The sequence below is a fragment of the Gobio gobio genome (genome assembly GCF_949357685.1).
Source record: "Gobio gobio genome assembly, chromosome: 20".
In the NCBI taxonomy this organism is placed as follows: domain Eukaryota; kingdom Metazoa; phylum Chordata; class Actinopteri; order Cypriniformes; family Gobionidae; genus Gobio; species Gobio gobio.
The window spans coordinates 18,429,077-18,454,752 of NC_137113.1; the positions used below are offsets into that span (position 1 = coordinate 18,429,077).

A 25,676-nucleotide genomic window follows, 5' to 3' on the forward strand; every position below is an offset into this window, starting at 1 on the left:
AAAACAGCAGACAGACTGAATGAAAATACAGTTTTATTCTCTGACAGTAGTTGGTGCTTAAAGAAAAACAGAAATACCCTGGGGCCTCGTGTATAAAATTTTGTGTAGATTTCATCCTTAAAGTGTGAGTACGCACAAAAGGCAGATTTTGTACTCCAGAACCTGTGAAAAAATTCCGGAATCAGCGGAAGATTGTGTGTACATGCATCCCCACTGTCTTCTCCCCAAAATAACCACACGTGGAGCTTATATCACCTAGTTTTACTGTGCTTATCCTCATCTGCATATCATTTCCATATGCATATTTCCATCCATGTGATATCCTACTGCTGTGTTTAAAGGTACAAGACACTAGGACAATATGAGATAGGCGGACTGTAAATGCTATTTGTGCAGTCATATTACATTGCTAAAAATCATCCAGTATCCTTGTCTTGTTTAAAATAAAAATATAATGTAAAAATAAATGTATCCCCACATTCGGACAGTCAGATCGACAGAGGGTTATTAACAAAACAATTATTTGTCTGAATACTTTGTCTAAACAGCATTATGGTAAAAATGGAACACTATGGCAACAGCTTTCTAAGCCGTATGCGACTGTGCTTTGCTTCGGGAGGTTTGGCTGAACAGACAGAATGGTTGTTTCGTTGCCCTGCGTTTAGCTTAAAACACTATGTTCATATTCATCCTGTTTGATATGAGACTACAAAAATAAGTGCGTGTTCTCTCCATATTTATGATTCTTTGGAGCCTTTATCCACTTCCTACAATGCGCTGGATGCTTTACTGGAAAACTGAAAATAACTCACTCCCGCTACATGTTTACTCTTTGAATTCTTGCACCTGGGTCGACTAAGTTTGCTAAGAAGTTTTTCCTATTAAGCAAGGCACAATTTGACTCTGGTCAAGCATATCTATAGCAGACTGGTCTTGGACAGCAATATGTCCAGTATATTATGGGTGGTGATGTTTTTCTACGTATTTTGCAAAAGGGAAGACAACAGTCTTTTTTTCAGTTTTCTCTAGTTAGGTAGTACAGATAAAAAAAATAAAAAAAATAAAAAAACTTTCTACTGCATAGCCATTCAAGTTTCCCCTTTTGGTATGTGGTCCTATTTGGTCAACTTTGCTGCAGAGTGGAAATCAGTTTTTCGGAGGGGAGATGGGGGACGGGGGGACATTATCTTCACTTTTATCTTTTTACACATTCATTTCCCACATATAATTGAATGAGGAAAGGAAAAACAAAACAAAAAACAGCAACAACAGACTAGCATGTTGACTATTTGAACATAAATTTTGCTCTCCTTTCTTTCTGGCCAGCAAATTTCTCAATGACTCTCTGATCAAAGTCAGTCATCTCAGTAGTGACATGACGTTTGCATTGTTCAGTTAGATATTTGAGGTCTCTTACCCCTGTTGTTGTCCACAAAACTTCAGTACCGACACTTGGAAATAAAAGACAGGGAAAGCAATAAAGGGCATTGCTAACAACACATCCAGCCAGCCACCTACGTTTCTCATAACAAGTGCGTGAAGCTCCGAGTGCAGCTGTGTCCTCTGTCACTGGCCTGCTGCTGGATTTGTAAATCGCGTTGGTCCGGTTTGGGATCTTCCAACGAACGCCTTGTGAAAGAATTTGGTTTAACTGCTGCTATCTCTACGAAAGTAATCATCATAATAACAAGGTTTGGGCGGAGTCGGAGTGACTGTGTCGCCCGCGCACTTTCGCTTTAGTGGCCAAGAGCGGAAAGTTGAATGACAGGTGACGAGAACCAATCAGATTGGATAAAATAACACGCATCCAATTCTGATTCGCCAGGGACGCAGCGACCTGCGTCCGGAGGAGGATCTTTAAAAACCAATAAGAGACCAGCTTCAGGTCACATGCTGCCCGTATATTTTTGGACTCAGATAGACATCCATTTGTCCGGCGTCCCTCGCGCATGAAACCGCATGAAACATATTGAAGAACATATTAGTTAACCGATCAAAGCCAGTTTTTATTAAATGCTGAGGCTCTTACTAACAGCCGGCACGTCATATGAGTAAACTATTTTATTTTTATTTCATTTTTATATCATTTTTGTATACATGTATATTTCTGGAATTTTGATGAGGGCGGCGCCCCAGCGCCCGCTATTGACCAGCCGCCACTGGTGGAAATACATTGAAAGTGACTGGATGTTGAATAATGTTATTCATCGTTATTCTATCATTGTTTCAGGCTGGGTAGCCTCCTCCGACGAACACATCTGTCTTTAACCCCCCCCCCCCCCCCTCCCTCCCCGAGTGTCCTGGTTTGAGACTTCAAAATCAAGTATTCCTACTCTGGCACCAAGATTGTCCCTATCTGTCTTCCAGAAGCATCTCCTCATGCTGTCCCACCGGCACTCAGGGGTGTGTCTGTGAGACGGGCGTCTGTGGGGGATTTGAACTACTTTACATGTGCTGCTCTTTCTCTTCAACTACTGCAGAATTTAATAGGGTAACATATTTTCTTTCTTTCTTTCTTTCTTTCTTTCTTCACTTCCTTCACTTGGTCCTTCCTTCCATCCTCTATACTTTTTTTATTTTCTTTTTCATCTTCCTCTCTTCCTCCCCTCTTTTCCTCCCCTTGCTCCTTCCTTTCCCATTCCTTTTCCTTCCTTCCTTCTTTTCTTTCCCTTGTTCCTTTCTTTCATTTCATTTTCTCTACGTCCTTCCATTCTTCATTCATTTTCTTCAAAACCTCCTTGCTCTTCCGTGTCTGGTCACAAACAAGCTCAAGTATAGTCATTGAGCAGTTCATGTTTGTCAATCTGGACAAATGCAGTCAACAGAGATGGAAGGGCCAGGAAGGGGAAAGAGTGGCTGCTCAAGAAATTTATAACTAGCATCATTCACACACCCCCACCCCTCTCTGAGACACACGCACACACCAGAAAACTCACATGCATACACACTCACTGCAGCCTCTAAGAAAAGCAGCCGCATCAGTTTTCAGAGCAGCGCTCTCTTCTTTCCCCCCTCCCTTCTCTATCTCACTCTCTCCCAGTCTCATGCTCACCCACTCACTCTCCCTCCTTTTCTGCTTTCTCTCCGTCGCACATTCTATCGCTTGCTTTCTCTCTCTCTTGTTTCCGCTCTCTCTCTCCCTCTGCTTGCTTCTCTCACACTCTGTGTGCCTGTGTTTCTGCCAAGGTCTGAGTCTTTCAGTGTGGGAATGTAGCAAGCTCAGAGACAGGACTGCCTTTGAATTCTGGTGCAATGACGGATGCAGGGCAGAGGCTCGGATGTGCACTGACAGAACGGGAGAACTAAGGGCAGGGATTGGAAAAAGGATCTGATGGATTTAACCCTAGCAGCCGTCTCTGCCTGATCACAGTACATCATTCTCCCGCGCTCCGCTGTTCTCTCCTGTGGGGTGGATTACCGGCTGCCTGTGTCCACTGACGCTGTAGAGACTAGAGGAAAGATCCAAGCTGCGTAGCCAGAGACGAAGTGCCGTGTCGGGGGAGAGAGATACGCAGAGCTGTCCCTTGAGTGGAGCTGTGCTTCTGCCGCTACCTGAGCTTCTCCACACACACAGACACTCACACACACATACAGAGGCAGGGCTGCGCCAGCCGCGACGACCGATGCGTTAATGCAGCTGTGAGAAAAGATCTGCAGCAGGGAGCTGCCCTCGCTCAAACACTCACGGATTTACAAGGAAAATTTGACTACGGGCAGAACACCGAAGGATCCGCAAAACTTCTATTTTCATCGCTATATATGGAGTGTCTTGGGAATTACCGTCGGTTCTACGGAAGCTGAACTAAACAGAGGCTTGTTCCCAAAACCCACTCTTTTCCCAAACGCAGTCCTGTTCGTTTCCTTATTAAGTGTGTTTATGTGTGCGTGTGTACGTGACTATTGGTGTCTTCAGGCTTTGAGGTTTGTTTACTGTATTGTATAGAATTTATATATGTGTTCATATATATGGATATAGGCTGATGTTTGCTGTTCTATTCATGTGAGTAGTCAGTATTGCATGTATTTGTAGCTGTGGAAGAGTGTTAAATGAATATTAATGAGATGCCCAGTTTTGGCTCCCTCCCTAGCCCCCTCCGCTGCTTGCACTACTTCCTGGCTGGGCCCTGAACCCCAGAAGCATGAGTGAGAGAACGGCACTAGGGGCCACCATGGAGACCATGACCCTGGAAGAGCCCGGGGGTGAACAAGCCTCTCCCCGGGCCCCAGGGCCCCTCCGCTGTGGCCCCTGTGCAGTGTGGCCCCGCCAGCAGACCTGGCTTTGTGTTGTGCCCCTGCTGATGGGCTTTGTGGGCCTGGGCCTTAGCCTGATGCTTCTTAAATGGATTGTGGTAGGCTCAGTGCAGGATTACGTCCCAACTGACCTGGTGGACGCCAATCGCATCGGACAGGACCCCATTTTCCTATCTAAACCCAGTGCCCTGCCGAAGGGCTCCGATGGCTCCACGTCTACCACTTCCACCACACCCTCAGCGGCTCCGGGTTCAGCGACCCGAGCTGCTGAGGGCACAGGTACAGTTCAAAGGACTCGAATAGGGCAGTCCTCAAACCATACGGCCAGTAGCAGTAGCAGCAGTGGAGGTGGCGGCGGCGGGGCGTTAGGGGGAGGGTCGGAAAACAGAGCTCCACACCTGCATAACCGAGTAGGAACGCGAGTGACCAACACCACCACCGCCACCCGGGCCACCAATCCTGTCCCACCAGGAGCAAAGGATGTCACTCCGCGCAGCACCACAGTCCGAAAACCCAACGGGGAGGGTGGGAGCAGAAACGCATCGCCTTCTGCACGGGCTGGGCCACCGAGTACAACCACCACTAGCACGATAACCACTACGAGCACAACCACCACTCAAGCGGCCCAACCAACCTCCACCCTTGCGTCCCCCTCCAAGCCCGGTCAACGCTGGAACCATGGACGCTCCTCCAAGGGCCCTTCTACCAAGCCTACTCGCCCACACCATCGCTTCAGGACGCGTAAGTGCAATCTTCTAAACATTTCGATTGTGTACATGCATGGATGTGGATGTGCAGATATGCTTGTGTGTGTGAGCTTGCCCCACTGTCTGTGATAACATGATGAAACACCTTTTTTTAGCCATATAGCCACATTATTTGGTCAGGTCTCATTATTTTGCTTCCTTCTAATAAAATCCCTTCCCAAGTTCATGTGCATCAGGATAGATACATATTCCAGCTCTCTTCTCGGCATTACAAAAGAGGCAGTCAAGCAGTCTAATAGTGTTCGTGCTTGCTGCTGAGTTCATTAGTTCTGCATGTTAATGAGAGAGCACATAGGCGACTGTTTTTCATCTGTCTTTATCCTCTCTATATCAGGTGGACTAAGGTCTGCCCCCTTGCTCTGTTTGTTTCATATCAATTTTCAAGAATAATGACTCCCAGTGCTGCAGCACCCCCCGCCCCCCCTCATAACATAAGCATGTACGCCCATTTAAAGCAGGTCTATTGTTAGATAGAGATTTGCCTGATCTAAAGCAGATGCTCAAGGTGAGAGGAGGAGAGACAGATAGAAGGCAAAAGAGGAAGTGTAGTGCTGGAGAGGGTGCTGGCTGCTCTCGTCCTGTCAGTGGAGATCAGGTCTTAGGGTGGAGATTCCATTTAGATAAGTAAAGATATGAGTACTGCAGTAGGTTTGGTAGGTAGACTTGAGGTACTGGATACATGCTTAGACACTCACGCAGGGAGTACTCAGGTACCAGTGTTAGGGTTGCTGTTTTAAAATTATAGCTGTTAGGCTACAAGCTTCTCATAATTCAGTCAAGCTCTAGTAGTTTGCAACATTGAGGCTACTTTTCAGGCTACTTATTATTTTGAATGCATACCTATCTTATAATACAAGTTATTTATATATATATATCATTTAATCAGCCTTATTTGTACAGAACGAAAACAGTGGGGTTTTTTGAATGAATGAGCAATGTCAATTAGACTTACTATACTCATGCTAACAGTACAGTAAGGCTGTAATATTGTTGAGATATTATTTCAATTTGAAAGAACTTCTTTTTAAATATATTTTAAAACATAATTTATTCCTGTGATGGCAAAGCTGAACTTTCAGCAGCCATTACTCCAGTCTTCAGCTGTTAATTTTAGAATTCATTATAATATGCTCATTTGGTGCTCGAGAAACATTTTCTTTTGATCAGTTTAATTCTTCCTTACAGGCTAAATTTATTAATTTCTTTAAAAAAATATTTTATTGACTACAAATGTGTATATACAGTATACCTAATTTATAGAATTGAAGCAGAAACAAAGTAATGAATTTAATTAAATAGTCTATATAATAGTCTATATAAATGGAAATCTAAAATGCAAACTGCTGAGTCATTTTTTTCAGTCTGTTCGTTCACATGAACCCTAAACAAACTAGTGGAATGAATCTGACTTTGCAACGCTACAGATATGAGAGATTCATATCGCAAGGGAGCATGTTTGATTGTTCCCGTGTTTTGTCACACTACACAGTAGCTTGTTACTGGAAAGGCTATGCTAATTTGAAAGAAGCCGATCTGTTGTCACACTACTGAGTTAGTGCGCATGAGTTAGTTACTCTCCAACACTGCTCAATTCATTCATGAATACTGAAAGAATGTGCTATCCAATCAAAATACAGGCTTGTTTTCAAAAAATATTCTGTTTTATTAGGGAATGGGGAATTAGCATTAGTCTTTATGCTAATTTGATGTACTTCTGTAGTCAAATCTGCAATGTTGTTTATTTATAAAGCAAGGTGTTTAAAACAGGCCATCAATTTTGTGTGTCAGCACCAATTAGCCAGCGTGGAGTTTGAATGTCATTCAGACTTTAAACAGCCCCTTACATTGAGAGACAATTACAATGGTAACTTAAATTACATTTTGCATTACTGCTCCCGCTTTTTCCTCAATAATCATATCTTGGAGATCATGGAGAGGTTTATAACATATACAAATATAAGCAGTGAACCCTGGTTTGTGTTTTTTATAAGCATCTTTATGGCCCTGGGCGACATTTGCATGGCTGACTTTTATTTAAAAAAAACCCAGGTATAAATATATTAGTATTAGTTACTTGTGAACTGGATCCAACACCCTAGTCAATAATGAGAACATGGCAAACTGCTTGTATAAAGAGAAGCTTATGTATAATTTAATACCACACATTCTCTTTTTTACAGTGCAGTGAATTTTCTCTTGAGCTGAAAGAGCCCTGGGGCGAATACTGATAAGAAAGGGGTCAGGGGCAATAGAGGGCCCTGACTCTGGGGCCAGAGAATGACGAGAAAGCCAGGGTTCTTGCAGACCACACGACTGTCTTTTTCTTTTATTAATACGTTGACATTGCCTGTGCCAGGGTCATTGCTAAAATTCACAGGACCTGTGGGTAAGTTTTTATGGGTGGGCTCCTTTCCCATTCTATGTACCCATAAAGCAGTGTTTCTCAAATGCTGCGTCCTGACCCAAAAAATGCAAATATTAAAATGCCTAATGGAAAAAACAAACAAAATGTATATTAAACAAAAATTCTAATGCTCACCAAGGCTGCATTATTTGATAAAAAATACAGTAAAAACTGTGAAAAATATTGTGAAATATTATTACAATTGAAAACAACAGTAATTTATTCCTGATGGCATATACTCACATTTTATTAAATTTTTTTAAATAAACATATTATATTTAATTCAGTATTTAACTTGAAGAAAAACTTATCACAGGGTTCATGACAATGGACCTGGTTTTCCGGCACGACAGAAAGCCTAGGTCTATACATGTACAGCTCTCTGAAAGCATGTGGAATTTCTTTATATTGTGGAATATGAGATGGTTGAAGAACAGATTTGGTTCTTGAAATAGGTCTGCATCAAGTAAGGGAGGTGTTATTGTTGGGCCAAGCTGTTTTATGAATAGAATTGGCAACTAGAAAAAGAGTAGTGGACTGCAAGTTGGATTTTGAATGTGCAATATTGTGTCGGGTAATGCATCACTGTATAATATAATACAAGCCCGTTCCGCCCCTGCTTTGGACTTTCTCTCTGAGGATCGTCGGAGAATGAACATGATGAAATGCACTGGTAGCCGCCATGTGCGAACGCATTCATCTTTACGACTGCAAAATGATCTCATGTTTTGGTGGGACTTGTATGGTAATGCACCGGGAGAGTGTATGTTGTATATTCCATAGGAGCCCAATTGAATAAGCAATACACTAACATCATTTTAAAATCGGCCCAATGAGAGTGCATCTCTCATTCGTTTCTGTATTATTATCCCATTGTTCTGAAGGATGACATGCAGCCATCCATTAGCCGCAGAGCTGAAACCTGAGCTGCTCATCTTCTCCCCTGCCTTCCGACTCCATTTCTTTCACCCTTATGCACATCGTCCTCCGCCTTTACATTTCCTACTCTAATATTATCCTTTATACTCTCCTCCTTCTTCTCTTCCTTATTTTCTTTTCCCTCTCCCTCCTTGACTTCATGCCTGAGTTTCCTGTATGTGTTATGTTTGTCTCTGTGTTCTATCTATGTTTGGGGCTGATTTGGCTCAGGGGCCAAGCCTCATTACTTCCTGTGTAAGGAGGCAGTGGGCGGCTGGCACTCTAAATGCAGCTGGCTATCTGCCTTTGGGGGGCGGGGATGCTTCTTCACTGACACATCATTGTGATTCCACGCACACCTTCCGTGGCACAGTCAGAAGCCGGCGTGGTTGAGCGGATTTTGTCAGGTATGAAAGTGCAGCAGCATCGGAGAGAGACACAGAGAACATGTCAGGCTAAAGCCTGGGGAAAAACATAGCCAGTAAATCACATTCTAGCTGCTAAAATTGAGGGCTCGAGGAAGAGAAAAGCTCTGACGTGATGATTAATATTTTTGACGTGCTAACACATAGCATGCACTCAAGTACGGCGTATGCCGCAACCCCTGCAGCTCCTGTGGGGAAGGTGTACCATAAAATCATACACTGGGATTAAAGACAGAAATCCATTTAGCGTCGTCTCATGGGAGGTCAGCGAGGCTTATGCCTGGGCCAAGAGGAGCGTAGTTCCAGCTGCTGCTACCACACTGCTCTCCCCAGATACCAGCAACAGGATAGCCACGTGATGCTCGACCACCAATCACAAGCCTTAGAGCCTCAGAGAGTGAGAGATGAACCTTGAGGGAGAACTTCTCACTCCACCTGATGTTTCCCAAGCCGTTCCGAAATGAAGTACCATACTTGGTTGCTTTTATCTTGCAGATTAGCTGACTTTTATCTGCGAAAAGTGACGTGACATTTTCAGCGGACTTCCAAGTTGTCCTCATGGTCTTTGTGAAACTGTGCACTTACAGACAGGCCTCTCCAGAGCGGCCTTGTTTGTTAGTGACATTTTAGTGTGCCGTGAGTGCCGGGCTCTCTCCTCTGTCTGGAGAGAGGGCGAGATTAATGTGCCCCGATGTGTATTTGTGGTAAGTGGCAGTGAAGGCCATCTTAGGCTTCTTTAATGTCACCGTGTGATTTATGTGGACAAAATGTCCGCTAGGAAACCAAGAGTTTGTCGCGGAGTAAGCTGAAATATTAATGCACAGAAAAGAAACATGTAGAACGCATGTGGCGGGAAGTGTAAATAATTAATTGATAGCATATCTTTTTTTAAGTGCTGGGGATGTCCCATTCCGAGCACTGGGAAATAGAGTCATGTATGCATGTTTTTTTCACCGCAACATAGTCTTTTAACACAGGTGAAAACCAAACTGATATGATAGAGTGTTTCAAACACGCATTGCCACAACCACCTTGTACGCATTTACTGTGATGTTGCGGCAGCCAGAACTACTCTCAACCTCTTGTAATACACAGATAAATAGGGATTACAGAGTGATCCAATCCAGCAAAAACTGTATTTTTAGAAAGTGAAGGTGAATTGAATTATTGGTATTGGCACACTTCCCTACTGAAAAGACTTTGAATTTCTATGCTGGTCAAGGCTGGTTTGGTGGCCAAGCCAGAGGTGTCAGTACTGGGGCACAGGCCCCCCAATAAAAATTTTGAGATTTTTTTAATACTGTTATTACATGGATAACTTGTCATTGCCTGAAGTAGAGTTGTTGAACTGCTTTATTACTATTTCAGTGTAGGAAACGGCTGCAAACGATTCAATGCCTCAGTGAACTGTCCAAATGAATCAAACTGAATCACAAACAATTTCAGACCTTTTGAAAACCTGTTTGACCATTTCGACCAATACTGATTCTCATGCGAATCTGTCATCACCATTTCTGACAGCTGACTCGACATGGCTGGATCCAGACTGGAGCTGACGCTCTCTAGTTACCTCGGGATGGGCGTCCCAAGATAAAACAGAACAGGAAAATAATTAACGTAGCTGATGTTCAAAGCATTAAGCAAAGACAATCATGTACACTGATATAACTGGAGTACAAGGTTATGAGATGCATTATGTGAATGCTTGGCTAAAGAGATGCGGCTTTAATCTAGACTTAAACTGGGAGAGTGAGTCTGACCCCGTACATTATCAGGAAGGCTGTTCCAGAGTTTAGGTGCCAAATATGAAAACATTCTTCCTCCTTTAGTTTAGATATCCTAGGTACTACCAGAAGCCCAGAGTTTTGTGATCTTAAAGAGCGAGATGGATTGTAAGGCGATAGAAGATCAGTTAAATACACGGGAGCTAAACCGTTTAGGGCCTTATAGGTTAGTAGCAATACTTAATAATTGATCTGGAACTTAATAGGTAACCAGTGTAGAGATGATCAAATTGGAGTTATGTGATCATATTTTCTTGACCTAGTAAGAACTAGCTGCTGCATTTTGGACAAATTGTAGCTTGTTTATTGATGATGCAGGACAACCAGTAATCAGTAATATTTTACTAAGCACCATAAAGTGGTCCATATGACTTTTAGTGTTTTATAGCAAATCTTCTGAAGCCATAATAGCTTGGTGTAAGATAAAGAGCTCTTATTCTTTGGTCTCTTATTGCCTTTCTCACCACCTACTCAGTTGTTCATAGGCTGAAACTCACATCTTGTCCTATAACAAGATATGACATGACATTATTGCATACTGCTGTGCAGAGTAAAGGGGATTACAGTTCAGTTATTGCATATCCTCTATATCGAATTACGCAAGTTATCAGCTCGCCTCTGAATGGATAGATAAGCATAGATGGAAGTGACATTTGGACTTTTCTGCACCTGGTACATTGGAATGCTTATAAGAGGCTAAAGTACTTAGAGAATAATGGTACTGTATGTATTTGTGGATGGAGACTCCATTTTGACACTTCTCCCTAGCTAGAGTTGGCAACACTGGCCTGTGAGGGAGAGCAGGTGCTGTTTAACAACTGCATTGAGATGCTTTACAGGCCCGCTCTGGTGCGCCACATCATCCACCTGGAATGGAGAAATGGCATGAAAAATTATGAAATCATTATTTAATAATAATATAAAAAATGTAGTATTTATGCTTCAAAGTTATAGTTTACATTTTGATGACGACAATTACAAATCATTTTAATGTTCATTTATTGTAAAATCTACTTTATTTGAATTCTAAGGGCCCTATCATACACCTGGAGCAATGCGGCACCAGGCGCGACGCAAGTGTTTTTTTTTTTGCTAGTTTCAGCCCGACGCCGTAATCATTTCCATGTCCTGCGCCATGTTGTTTAAATAGCAAATTCACTCACCATGGGCGAACGCATCTGTTCGCCCATGGCCACGCTGGTCTGAAAACCTGGTGTGTTCATGTGCATTGTTGACCAACAAAAACCTGGTCTAAAGTCAATAGCGCAGTATGTTTTGTGTTATTTAAACACACATTCCAAATATTAAAAATAAAAGGATTACAATGTAAATTATTATTATTGTGTACATAAATAGAAAAATGCCTACATGTCATAATGGATAGTCATCACATGTATCAGAATAACCTATTTGCAGTGATGACGGATGAAATTGGCTACTATCGTGGCAATACACACATGTATTTAAACTGACTCGTCAGGTTGAGGGTGTCTATATTCCGCCATGTAAATAGCGATTCCGCCATGGTGCAATGCAACTGGCTTTTAAAGGGGATGGGTGATGAGACACTGGTTGGTTTGTGGCACGTTAAAAAAACACACCTATTACTCATTAAGAGAATAGGGTCAACTCTTTTAGACCATGCACTGGGCACGCCGACCCTTTTTCCCATCGTTAAACTAGCAAAAGTGGATTCGGACACGCCCTAAGTAAACTTGTGCCATGCACTTAAGACCATGTGCTTAAATCCTTAAAATAGGGCCCTAAATGTTGCATATACATTTTTTTTTACTTGCGTTCTTTGATTTAGTCGCTGTGTTTTCATTTTCACATTTGATCTCATTTATCTCTGCTCTATTTTAGCTGAATAATATAAATTAAAGTTCTCATAGGGCTGTAATAAATCAAAAGGTTTCAGCAACAATTTATTTGTTCATTTTGACAGGTTCTGAATGTTGCGTTTTGATCTTAGTCTGACAAATTTGTAGATGATCTGCTGACGCAGTAGTGAAATAAATAGCTTTTTTAAACGTGCGTATTTGTCTGTTAAAGCAAAAAGCTATTTTTTAAGAAAAGTCACCCCCCCCCCCCCCCATATTATTTTTTCATAGTGAAAGGATTATACAAATAAATAATCCAAATAGAGCATCTGGAGAAGTGGCACATTTGTTGTCTCTGTGCTCATCTGCCAGTTATTCTGCACTCAAAACCTCAAAAGGTCTTGCTTGCAACAAATGACACATTTCTGACTTTCTAAATCCAAGGAACATTCTCATCAAATGTGTTCAGACTTTTTTTGAATAAAGTAGAATATATACCCCTGTGTACCTACTTTGTGTATTATTTAAATACAAAAATATGAGGCCGCTAATACTGAGTGTTAATTTATGAGTAGGCCTAATTGAAATAAGCTTGAAGAATGATTTTGAAAGCAACCTACAGACCACAAAAAAATATATTTTTCTTTCTTTTTTCTTAGCAGGTGAAAATGAAATGGATTCTGAATGCATCAGAAATTGAGACTGTAAATATTATAATTAGAAAATGGTTATTATTGCTACATGATACACATTGTTTGGAAAATGAGCTTTGAGTGTGTTTATGTTTAGAAAATGGATAGAGAGAGAGGGATTTGTGTTCTGTGTATATATACAGTATGTGTGTGGATGAGTGTGTGTGTGTGTGTGTGTGGCCGACGAAAGTGAGCAGAGCCATCCAGAGCAGTAGTGTTGGTCTCATCGGTGTAATCCTGGTAAAAGCTTCGGATGGATAACGTAAACGACTCCAATCTCAATGTTGTGCTCACCCCAAACTCTGGCTCTCTTCTAATCTCCCATCTTCCATGTTTATCTCCCTTCCTCATTCCCTTATGTTTCCCAGTAACGATCCGTGACCCCGGCGCGCTGTGTTCCGCCCCAAAACAAACTTTGCACATCTCCTGAATAATGAGAGGGAGACATGCGAGGGAATCTCAGGGACTCATTGACTCGAGCTACGCGAAGAGCTTCTCAACCTGTCAGGCAACAGTGTGAATTATGCTTAGGATGTTCTCTCCACAACATCTCTCGCTTTCCATTTGAAGTGAAATATTAAATCATTGATAGTTGAGTTACACACCAACAATACCAAGCATCTCTTAAAGCACCTGTCACAGGCAGACAGAAAGGAACTCCTGCGCAGGGAATGCGTTTGATCTGCTCAACATACAACAAAGCACATAAAAATAGCCCGCTGAAAAAAAAAAGATGCACTTTGACGCCAGTGATTTTTGGAGTGATGCCTTTATTTGCAGTCATTTGCCGAGCATGACATGTAGTTTGTTCCTTTTACCTGAATATACTTGTTGTTTGAATCACACTCAGGCACAGATTCAGATGTCGGGTACGATTTGTTCTTCCAGGTATGCCAAATATTCACAGATTTATATTCTACTGTATTGTCATTTAGCTTTTTTTAGGGCAGGTTTTTTTCTCAGCGTGTTCCACATTCGGCCTGCATTTTTCCCAATTTCTTCATCCTTGGAAAAAGTCAAGTCAAATGTTCATAGAAAAAGAGTGTTATGATTTTAGGGTTCTTTTGGCAGCCGGCATTATTTCGGCACACTTACTAATCATTACTGTCTAGTGTACTGCAGAAATGTCTGCAACTGCATTGGGCTTCGCCTGTGGTGTTGGCCCAGATGTTATTACTTAAGAATTTCAGATGGCAGATTTATTGCGCTGCCATCAGTTTCTTGCAAGTGCCGTATGTGTGTTTTAGTTGGTACCTATGGACGTGAAGTCTATTATAGGGGTCAGTTGCATAAATCTTAATAACTAGTTTGACCAACTAGCAAATTAGACCGATCTACCTTTTTATGTAACTGACTTTAAAACATTAGGACCAGTTTTGAGGTAAAAATGAGATGACTTTTACGACTAGTCTAAGCAAGTCACAGGTGTATCTGAAGGGTAAAGTCTTGGTCTTGCCACTAGTAAGTGCAAGAAGCTGACCTGGGCTTGCATGACTAATAATTTTCCAGAAAGTAGCTAGTAGAGTATTCACAGGTCAGTGTTTACCTTATGAAAATGACTCACCATACGCCTTGCAGCATCAGCGGTCTTAGCTGTTTTTGGCAAGTCTAACACTGTGTTTACGGAAAGCGTGTGAGGGAAGAGAATGTCGACACAGCTGAGATGACGCGGGTGAGAAACAAAAGCGTGCATCATCTCTGTTGCCAGATTCATGCTGCTTGCATTGTCGTGCACAGTCATGTCTCAGTCGTGTCATTTCTGTCAGCCGCTGCATGATTAGTTTCAGGGTGGCTTGTAAGAATTTTTGACATGTTTGTGAAAACTTATTTTGAAACAGAGCATCCCAGCTGCCAGTGTGGTTTACGTCTGTCTGTCTGTCTGTCTGTCTGTCTGTCTGTCTGTCTGTCTGTCTGTCTGTCTGTCTGTCTGTCTGTCTGTCTGTCTGTCTGTCTGTCTGTCTATCTATCTATCTATCTATCTATCTATCTATCTATCTATCTATCTATCTATCTATCTATCTATCTATCTATCTATCTATCTATCTATCTATCTATCTATCTATCTATCTATCTATCTATCTATCTATCTATCTATCTATCTATCTATCTATCTATCTATGTCTGTCCTATACCAAATATAAAAAAATAACATGCATTTTGTATGATCTCTCTTATTTTGTTAAAATTATTCACATTTTCACAGATTCTCTAACGGCTTCACATACTTTTTCTTGCAACTATATATATATATATATATATATATATATATATATATATATATATATATATATATATATATATATATATATATATATATATAGGGTGCGCGTCTTTCTCTGCACACAAGTCATGTATGTGTCATATAGACATGACATTCATAGACAGCGCATTCTCGTTTGTCTTGTGGCGCTTGAATGGTTTAAAGTACTGGAGTAATGATGCTGAAAATTCAGCTTTGAATCACAGAAAAAAATCACATTTTAAAATATATTAAAATAGAAAAAAAGTTATTTTAAATTGTAAAAATGTTTCACAATAATGCTGTTTTTGCTGTATTTTGGATCAAATAAATGCAGCCTTGGTGAGCAGAAGATATACTTTTTTCAAAAACAATCAAAATAGAACAGTTTCCAAACGTTTGACTGGCCGTGTATATACTGTGTGTGTGTGTGTGTGTGTGTGTTTGTGTGTGTGTAGTACTGTGTGTTTATGTATGTATTCAAATTTATATTATGTGTTATACATATCACATCGACAGACGCACCGGCGCGTTTTACGGGATTCTCTTCACATAGCAGCAAAATCGACTTAAATTCCGCTGTCATTTATGGTCATACAGATAAAAGCAATCCATAATTTGTAGAAGGTCTACTTTTGTATCAGTCCACTTACAATCAAAACAAAACGTGTGCTTTTGTACAATAAAGGGTGTGCTTTCTGCCGTGTTGGTCTCCGTCAACTTTTTTCTGGAGCACATCTCTAAAATGAAACAAAACCCAGCGAATACTCGTCACACGGACATGAGCAATATATCTTTATAAACATTTAAGTGTCTACTTTTAAATGATCAAAACTAAAACAAATATTCTCTGTTTGTCATCTGTATGAAAAGAGAGAGATGTCCAGTCTTTTGCGAGTGGCCATTTACCACTAATGTAAACACGTCTAATGTTCTGAGGTGATCCATGCAAACAGTGTCAATGCCCACATCAACTCGGTAAAATGCATCAAGTTTATTATTGATGATTAATGATGATTATTATCATTGTTAAGTTTTCATTCAAAATTCACTTGGAAAGTCTGCTTCAATAGATGCAGCGTGTGGATTGAAGAAGATTGCTCCTGCTGTCCCTCAAGTGATCCAGAATTAGAAGACACAGGCCCAACAAGTCGACTCTGGCAGAACTAAATGAGTCTGTGCAACAGCTAATGTTTACACACAGCACCAGTTCATGTAGCACCTAGGCTGTAGAGTTCAAAGACTCCCCTTTTCACCTTGTCAAACATGCACATCTCTGCAAATGTTTTGCGGTCCGCTTTCCAGCTCTCTCTGTCCGTGTCTTGGCTGTAGGCGTGCTGTGCATACAGGCCCTTCAACATTAAATATGAGCACTTTGATCCCAGCGTGGCATACTGCTCTGCAGGAATATGATAAGATGTGCTTGAGCATGCTGTCTCAAGTAAAATTAAGGCTAGTGGCCTTTCCCACACCTGTCTTATCTTTCTGTGTGCGTGTATGTGTGTCTCCCGGCTCTCCCCTCTGAAACTCATTCCGCCATCTGGACGGAAGGACTGTTAATGTATCCTTTGTGAGTGGCTCCCCTCCTACCTTAGTGATGGCAAACATCACAGTGTGGATGCGGTTTGCCATCCATTCGTCCATCTAGCCAGTGAGCTTCAGAGGAATAGAGAAAGATGTAGCTTGAAGATTTGATAATCAGGGTGAATGGATGGATTTCCTTTTCTGGCCTCCAGCCTCTCTTAAAAAAAAAAAAAAGTGTTTTCAGAGCAGTGCACGTCTCTTCAAGGTGCACCGTGACAACTATAGATGTGCTACTGAGAGTGTTCTGTGTTATGCTGGTTGTGGCGATTAATGTGTTTTGTGTACCATTTGGGGTCAGAAAGCAGTCTTTGGAAGAGGTCTTTTAGGCTCACAAAGTATCAGTAAATTTGTGAAATATTGAAATAACTAATTTCTATTTTTATATATTTTAAAAATGTAATTTATTCCTGTGATGGCAAAGCTCAATTTTTAGCTGCCATTTCTCCAGTCCTCAGTGTCACATGATCCTTCAGAAATCATTCTGATATGCTGATGTGGTGCTCAAGACTTTTTTTTCCTCATTATTATCAATGTTGAAAACAATTGTGCTGCTTATTATTTGTGTGTAAAAAAAAGATTTCAGGATTCTTTAATGAATAGAAAGTCTTTACGGTTGCTTTTGATAAATGGAATGCATCTGCTGAATTTAAAAAAAGGTCTCGTTGACATCAAACTGTTGAACCGGAATGTATTTTATCATGGTGTGGGGTTGTTTTTCAGGGGTTCCAGTGAAAGGAACTCTTAATTCTTCAGCATACCAAGACATTTTGGACAATTTCAACTTTGTGGGAACAGTTTGGGGATGACCGCTTCCTGTTCCAAGGTCCATAAAGACATGGATGAGCGAGTTTGGTGTGGAGGATCTTGACTGGCCTGCCCAGAGTCCTGACCTCAACCCGATAGAACACTTTTGGGATGAATTAGAGCAGAGACTGCAAGCCTCGTCCAACATCAGTGCCTGACCTCACAAATGCGCTTCTAGATGGGTCAAAAATACCCATAATCATACTCAAAGGGTGGGCCAACTACATATTAAAACCTACGAATTAAGAAAGGGATGTCATTGAAGTTCATATGCATGTAAAGGACATGTGTCCCAAAACTTTTGGCAATATAGTGTAATTATGTACAGTATGTGTAAATATAAATTGTATAATAATAATATATATTTTTTTAATAATATATACAAACATAAAATGTAATGTTTTCATGTAGCTATACAAAGCTAATGTCTTGCAGATGTTCTGTTTGTGAGCACTACACATCTCTTCAAGGTGTACAGTGACCGCTATAGATGTATGTGTGAATATTTATGAGTCTGCTGAGAACAATTTGTGTGACACGGTTGTGGCAAAAGATGATTTTTTGTTGTTGTTGTTTGTATGTCAAGAATCTGAGTTTGTTCTAAGAGCAGCGAAACAGCCTCAAGGCAGTTGTGTTTATAATAGAGCAGTGGAGAGGTAAGGGCTCTCAGTACTCAATGTCAAAGGCCAGGCAGAGACACTGTGGTAGATTGGTTAGATTGCCAATACTTTTTTGTGTATGGCTGTTCGAGAGAGAGAGAGAGAGAGAGGGATTGCATGTTTGCACGAGGTGTGTGCGTTTTACATGTTTGGGTACAGTGTAGGGAGCGTGAGGTGCTAAATATATTCATGATGTGGGACAGGAATACTGTGGTTCAGGCAAGCTCGATCTTGCTTCCGGTCAAACCCAGGGCGAACCCATCACAAGATGGGTGTGCATGGGGGGAAAAAAACAGCACTTGGGTTTGGTAATCCACAACAGCTGTGTGGTTTGCGTACTGTTCAATAAATACTGTGTGTGCGTTTGGGTGGGTTTTCTAGATTATGTCATTTGCATTTGTGTGTGTGTGTGTGTGTGTGTGTGTATGTGGGTGATGCCTGTTTGTCCAGATGTGGCCAGCGGTGGATCTGGTGTCCTAGATAATGTGCTCGACTCCTCCAGGGTTACATCAGTGAGCTCTACTCTGACCGTGGCTTTGGGCTCTCATTGTCATCTCTCATTACAGATGCAGAGATACACCCCACACACAGGAGAGAAACATGTTCTCTGTTTATTAATCAGACAGATATTACACAATCTGCTTGTGGTCACAATAAGGCATTTGATTGGGGTAATGAGAAACACACCTGCAAACCCAATCTTTGAACACTGGCCGTGACCAAAAGGGGAAATTTTGCCTGGTTACCTATGTATTTTGAATAAATATCAGCTGATAAAATAGTCATCAGAGATGAGAATCTTGGGCCCCAAGAGCTAAAGCAGTCATGTCTAAGAATTTTTACCAATATTTACAACAACAAAAAAGTAAATATTTCCCAACTGGATATGAATATAAAAAGCTAAGATCAGATGTTTTCTGTTAGCTTTAGATCAGCTGTCAGCTGTTAAATTTAAGTACACAATTAGATAATACCAAATTAGGTCAACCAATTACCAAGCAATGCTTCATTTTGTTCAGTCTATGGTGTAAAAGGTCACATTAGCAATTAAATAAAAAACACTTAAGCAAAACATGGTCAGGCCAAAGTGTCTGAATAATTTTTTGGGGGAGAGAGAAGCAATGCTTGCGGAGCGGAAAGGGCTTCTATGAATCATTTTTGGCTCTAGAAAAAAAATATTAGAGGATGTAGCGGTGAAAGATTTACCGTAAATTACCCTGTGCGTTTGTGGTGTGGTTAATCTGTAGACACGGTAAAATGCCGCAATTATGTCAAATAATGACATTTGAATACAGCTGCTCTAGAGTGACTAGGCTCTTTGTTGCTTACATGCTTGAAATTGTGTGTTACCAATGCGTAAATATTTAAATTTCAGGAGTCCTGCATTAGCTCAGCAACTGTCATTGAGATTTGCTTGGAATACTGAAGCTGTCTCTGGGTATTACACACTGGCTTGGTAGAGGCAGGTGAGATTCTCCATTTTTGTCCTCTGTCAGGACTGCACAGGACAAACATTGCTCTAAGGGGCTGAGGGAAAGGCAGATTAATGCAACGGGCTTGAATATTTTATATCAAATGTATTAAAGCCTCATGCCGCCTCGCTCTTTTTCCATCAGTCTGTAGTCACAGGTCCTGCAGGGTGACTTTGACTCGAGCAGAGGGAGGGATGCCCCATCCCAGGACTCGCACTCTTGTTTGTCATATTTTCTTACCACATTATTTGATCACTCCGCCCTACACCTTCTGTCTGATTTATTTGTGTTTTCGCACATTTATGATAAGAAATGGCTCCCTGGCAGTGTGCTGTTCTTTGTCATCTCACACTCGGGGTTCGTGAGCTGTCAGCGAAAGTGTGAAGAAATATTTATCTGTTTTTGTTTCAATGTTATTTCGGACTGTTCTCTCATTTCACCTACAGCGGGGGCTTACATCTTGGCTACGCAATCGACATGTGTTGAATTTGTGCTATATGATATGTTTGCACCATGCCTACAGTTTGTAAATCTAGTTTAAGAGGATTAGGGCTGCCAGCGTCTGCCTCTGTGAGGTCTGCTTAGCAGCGGATGACGCCTGAACGATGCATGTTGGGGATGTGATGACATTGTGAAACTATGCTGCCGGCTATCGCCCCCTGCTGGCCGGGAGAAACATTTTGGGCTCTTCTGATTGACACTGGGTCCTCTCATAGACAATGAGAGAATCAAAAGGCCCCGGATCACTAAACGCACTCTCCCACTCATGTGTAATGAGAGCACTTCAGCTCCTGTTGTGCTTGATGCTCCGATTTGACCAGCGATCAGCCTTAGACATAAAGGAATGCCAGAGTCCACATTTCTCTTAGTGCCCAGATCAAAGTGATATATTCTCTCGAATGCAGTGAATTAAATCTCGGCACACCTTGCCAACGTTAAGGGTGTTTTTAAGTCTGGCCACACACGCTCATTCGATCACTGGCTGCGGTGGCAGCTGCTATGCCTTGGTTGTGTTTTTCTCCTTGCTTGGGCTTATTCATTATGCATACTGTTTAAAATGTCACTCTCCATTTACTGCTGGTCCTAAAACCCTGGGGCTTTGTGCTGAGTAAAGTGTATCCTCCGAGTTCCCATGTGTCTGCTGTTTCTCTTTGTTGATCTTCCTTACTCATCTCTTGATGGGGGTGGAATGCTACCCATTCTGCTTTCTGTCCCATCTTGTATGTCTCTCTCTCTCGGTTTCTCTTCATTACACTTTACTGCACATGGCTGTTGGTGTCTCTTCCGTGCTCTCTGTGGTGTTATGGTTTTCATTTCGTCTATTATATCTCTTGTTTTTCATACCCTCTGCTGCTTCTCGCTTGGTTTGGTACATCAGCTGGCTGCCGTCTCTGGCTCGATGTTTTATTAAAAATTATTGTATTTTGTCAAGGCTGCATGATAGCAATTAGTTGTTGGATTATGCGGCAAGATAAAGCAGAGGTTCAAATAAATATCACATTAATCAATATGGTTACAAGGATGCTTCCAGTGCAGAAGATACATTGTAAAGTTAATCTGTACAAAAGTTTGAGGTCGGTTTTAAAGTAAGTCTCTTATGCTCACCAGGGCTCCGTTTATTTAAACAAATGTTATTTAAAAAAAAAACTAACACCAAACTTTTGAGCTTTTTGAATAGTTTAAATTTCGATTTTCTGATCTAGTTTGATTCTAATTAACAAGCTGTCAATGCAGTGCTATTGCAGTTCTATTGTTTATTTAGCTTATTTATGAAATAAAATCTCTCTCAGCATGCTGTTAATTATACTGTGAATATTTTAATATGGTGCATTATGTAAATATTATATTAATGTTAAAAATTAAATGCTGGGTTCAAACTATTCAGTTCATTTGCTATGTATTTAACAGATTATAGTAACACAACCAAAACCCCTCTGTGGATACCCCGACTAAAGTGAACACGTAAAATACACACACAACTTTTGGTGTTAGCGATCTAGATGTATTGGGTCCCACTTTTGTATTGACGATAGCATCAAAAAGTGAAATGACAGCGTACTTACAGCAGCTGTCTGGGTCCCACTTTATATTAGGTGGCCTTAACTACTATGTACTTACATCAAAAAATAAGTACAATGTACTTATTGTGTTCATATTGTGTGGTGGTATGGGTACTTTTAAGGGTAGGGTTAGATTTAAGGGAAGTATCAACAGTGTAATTATAAATGTAACTTCAGAAATGAATTACATATGTAATTACATGCAGCTCATTTTTAAAATGTAAGTACAATGTAAAAACATGTATGTACACAATAGTGCATTGTATCAAATGATTCATTTAAATGTTAATACATAGTAGTTAAGGCCACCTAATATAAAGTGGGTCCACTGTCTGTTTCCTGGGTAAATGAATGTGCATAATAAGTAAGAAGTATTCACTCCTCAGGTGACACAAATTCTTAAAGGCATTTCTTCTGCAACACACAAAAGATGATATTTTCAAGAATGTTGCTTACAAAATGGTTACCATTGACTTCCATTGTATGGACAAAAAAACAGAGTTTTCTCAGAACATCATCTTTTATGTTCCACAGAAGCGTCATACAGGTTTAGAACAACATCAGGATGAGTACAAATACCTTTAAGCACTAAGAAAAATCTGGCTTGTGCACATATAGAGTGAAGGATCAGGATTTTAAGAATTAATATTAGGATTGTGATTAATCTGAAAATCAATGTTTACTCAGCCTTTAAAAACACTAAAAAGCACCACATCAGTAGTCCTTATGACTTGTGCACTATAATCCAAGTCAGTGTGAAGTAACTTGATAGCATTATGTGAGCAACTAACGGATTTAACACATTATTCACTGATAATCTTTCTCTCCAGTGAGCTGTTAACTTGAGAACCACTGGAACGGATCACTGAGTTGAACTCAATGCCTGAATTTGTGAACAAATCATTCTTTTGAGCTGGTTAGCTTGATCCAGTTCATAAATCCGACTGAATGATTCATGAGTAAATCATTTATTTTTGTGTACACTGTTCCTTTAAAGGGTACATAACACACACAGTTTCTGCCAATCTCTTGTTAATCTTGAGTACCTATAGAGTAGTATTGCATCCTTCATATCTCCGAAGAGTCTTATCATATTTATAAAAGAAGGATACGCTGTACCGATTCTTTCCGAAAACAGCCAAGCTTGTGGAGGAGTGCAGTGGGCGGAGCTAAAGAGTCACGAGTCACACACACACACACACATCTGGCATTATCACATTTGATACACTATACGTTTGTCTTGTTTACATTATATGCACTTATTGCCAACATTTTATGGAGTTTCACTCACCGCCTGCATTGATGGACGTGCTCTTGCTCTGGTTGATGTGCACACATGCACACCCGGGAGAAGTGCCCATACAAGGAATTCCACCCTTTATGACATCATACAAGGCCACTTTCCAAAACTTGTTCAAATCCTGAAGGAATGTATTTGGCACAGAAATATTATGTCACACGTCAAACTCATTTTTTTTAAATTTTGGTCATGTTTAGCATGAGTAAATAAGTCAGAATGCACTCTTAACTCTTTAACAGTTTAAATAAGTCAGAATGCATGAAATAGCATTAGACCCCCCCTAATCCCCTCCCCCTTTAAGGAATGATTTCTAAATGATCTGATCTTTAACGGTGGTTTGTCATATTGATTCAGTTATTTTAAGTGATATTTTGAATCAAAACAATTGTTTTAAAATTAGATGTTACAGCTTGCACATTTTTAAAGCACGTTTTTAGGTTACCTTACTAAACATTCTCACAATGTAGCTGGAATTCCTTAAAAAATGCTTAGTGCCAAGACTTCAGCGTCAGCTAAAAAGTGTGCAGAATGTGACGCTGAAGCCCTGTGCCCTGCCCTCTCTCTGCTCTAAGCTTTACATAAAAAAATACAAGTAGTCTGCAGTTTGAGTAAGCAATAACATCTGTTCCAGGCCACTATATTCATTTCCCCATTCTCTCTCTCTCTCTCTCTCTCTCTCTCTCTCTCTCTCTCTCTCTCTCTCTCTCTCTCTCTCTCTCTCTCTCTCTCTCTCTCTCTCTCTCTCTCTCTCTCTCTCTCTCTGACCTGTTCTCACTTACCACAGTATGTAAACATCGGGCCTGTCAGCAATAGAAAAGAGGACAAAGAGGAAAAGATCTTATTTGCCAATAGCTGTTAACATGAGGAGAGCTGTCTAATGGTGGTGGTGCTGAAACAATGCAACTCTGGAGTGCTTTGGCAGACAGGGAGCTGTCCAGTGCTGAAATCTGAGGCCTCCAATGCAGTGGCACAGCGGAAGCTGCAGTGTGTGTGTGTGTGTGTGTGTGTGTGTGTGTGAAGAGAGTGCAGAAGAGAGGTCAATTTCAGTTGCATTGTTTCACATGACCGGGCTCTGCTTTAGAAGCCAATTATGCTGTAATTCTCCAGCCTGAGCAGGTGATTTCTCCTCTCTCTACCGTCTGTGATAGCTGTACTGAAGAGTTGTTCCACTGTGAACAGTTCCAATAAGCGTTCCACCATTCCATCAGAGCAAAAACAGCTCGGGGATTGCTACCAGGAGGTATGTTTGTGTGCTGTACGTGAGTTTTTGCGTGTGCTCAAAATCAGACTTGAGGTGGTTCTGCGTGTGCAAGTGCCATTTGTTGCAATTTCTGTGATGTGTATCTTGCAGTCTGTGTGTGGTTGAAAGCTCATGGCACAGAGTGTGCTGGCAGAGAGCACCCTTGCAGTTTGAACAATGTACAAAAGTATCAAGCAGTAAAGTCATAAGTGATACAGTGAATCTGTTCTCTTTTCCTCACCGCTTATATCAATCCAAATCTTTCTTTTGTTCAGTGATTGTTTTGTGTGTATAAATGCAATCTATGTGACTCATATGCTATAGTCTTCTAAAGCCATTTGACACCAACATTTAGTGCACATGAATTGGTTTCAAATCTTCCCCATCGCTTTAGATTTTAAATCAGATGTAATGCATCAAGTCTGGCTTAAATACTGTTTTGATCATGAGACACAAGTAGACATTTGGCATTTCCTGACTTGATTTTGTAGTCCATATGACTCAATACGGAATAACAACTTAATTCAGAAGACATGTAGTGCATATAAATCACAATTTTGGGTATTTTATGATAGTTTTATGCTGCTTTTTTTGTCATTTTTGTAGCTTGACAGTCCCCATTCACTTCCATTAAATACAGTATGAAAAAAACATAGGATTTTCTTCAAAAATCAACCATTTATATTTCACAGAAGAAAAGTTAGACATGCAGGGTTTGGAACATTAAAGTGGATAGATTTTCTTTTCTCATTTTTGGGTGAGCTATCCCTTTAAATCTCAGAATTTTTTTTTTTTTGTCTCTGAAAGGTAAACAATAAAAGCTCAGCATCATAGTCTTTGATTATTTAGGTTTTGAGTGTTATGAATAAGATATGACTGTTCTGAATTTTTAATATGATTGCTTCCCATGGGAGAGACTGAGACATATTTGTCCATATATTCAGTATGCAAATGACACATTTTGTCAAAAGCATTACCGAGCCCTGCCCTCTGCAGTCATGGTCCTGTGGTTAGCCTTTCAGCTCTCTAATGACGCAGAGATGAAGGCTTTTATGTTGCATGTGGGGGTCACTGAGCTTTGATCGTGCTTGATTGACAGCTTAGGTGAAGGTAACACCTCCCAACAGGGTTCTCTATAGAATTATCAATTGTGTATGCCTGGACCTGACGCTTTCTCTAAACGCTCGATGTCGACACCAGGAGTCATTGAATTCTGTGCTTTTCATGTTTTACCCTTCATCCTTGTGTTTTTTTATT

General features: G+C 40.7%; 1 protein-coding gene across 2 annotated transcripts in view; it reads left to right on the forward strand.

The window, feature by feature from the left end:
* The first annotated feature begins 3,065 nt into the window (after nucleotides 1-3,065).
* Nucleotides 3,066-25,676, forward strand: part of nrg3b (neuregulin 3b) — a 216,371-nt gene continuing 193,760 nt past the window's right edge. Inside the window, exon 1 of one of the 2 annotated variants that reach the window (XM_079846039.1) lies at nucleotides 3,066-4,992. In XM_079846039.1, the coding sequence (XP_079702165.1) occupies nucleotides 4,140-4,992 (853 nt within the window). In that variant the 5' untranslated portion in view covers nucleotides 3,066-4,139. The remainder of the gene's footprint in view (nucleotides 4,993-25,676) is intronic. The other variant, XM_079846038.1, reaches the window with a different exon arrangement.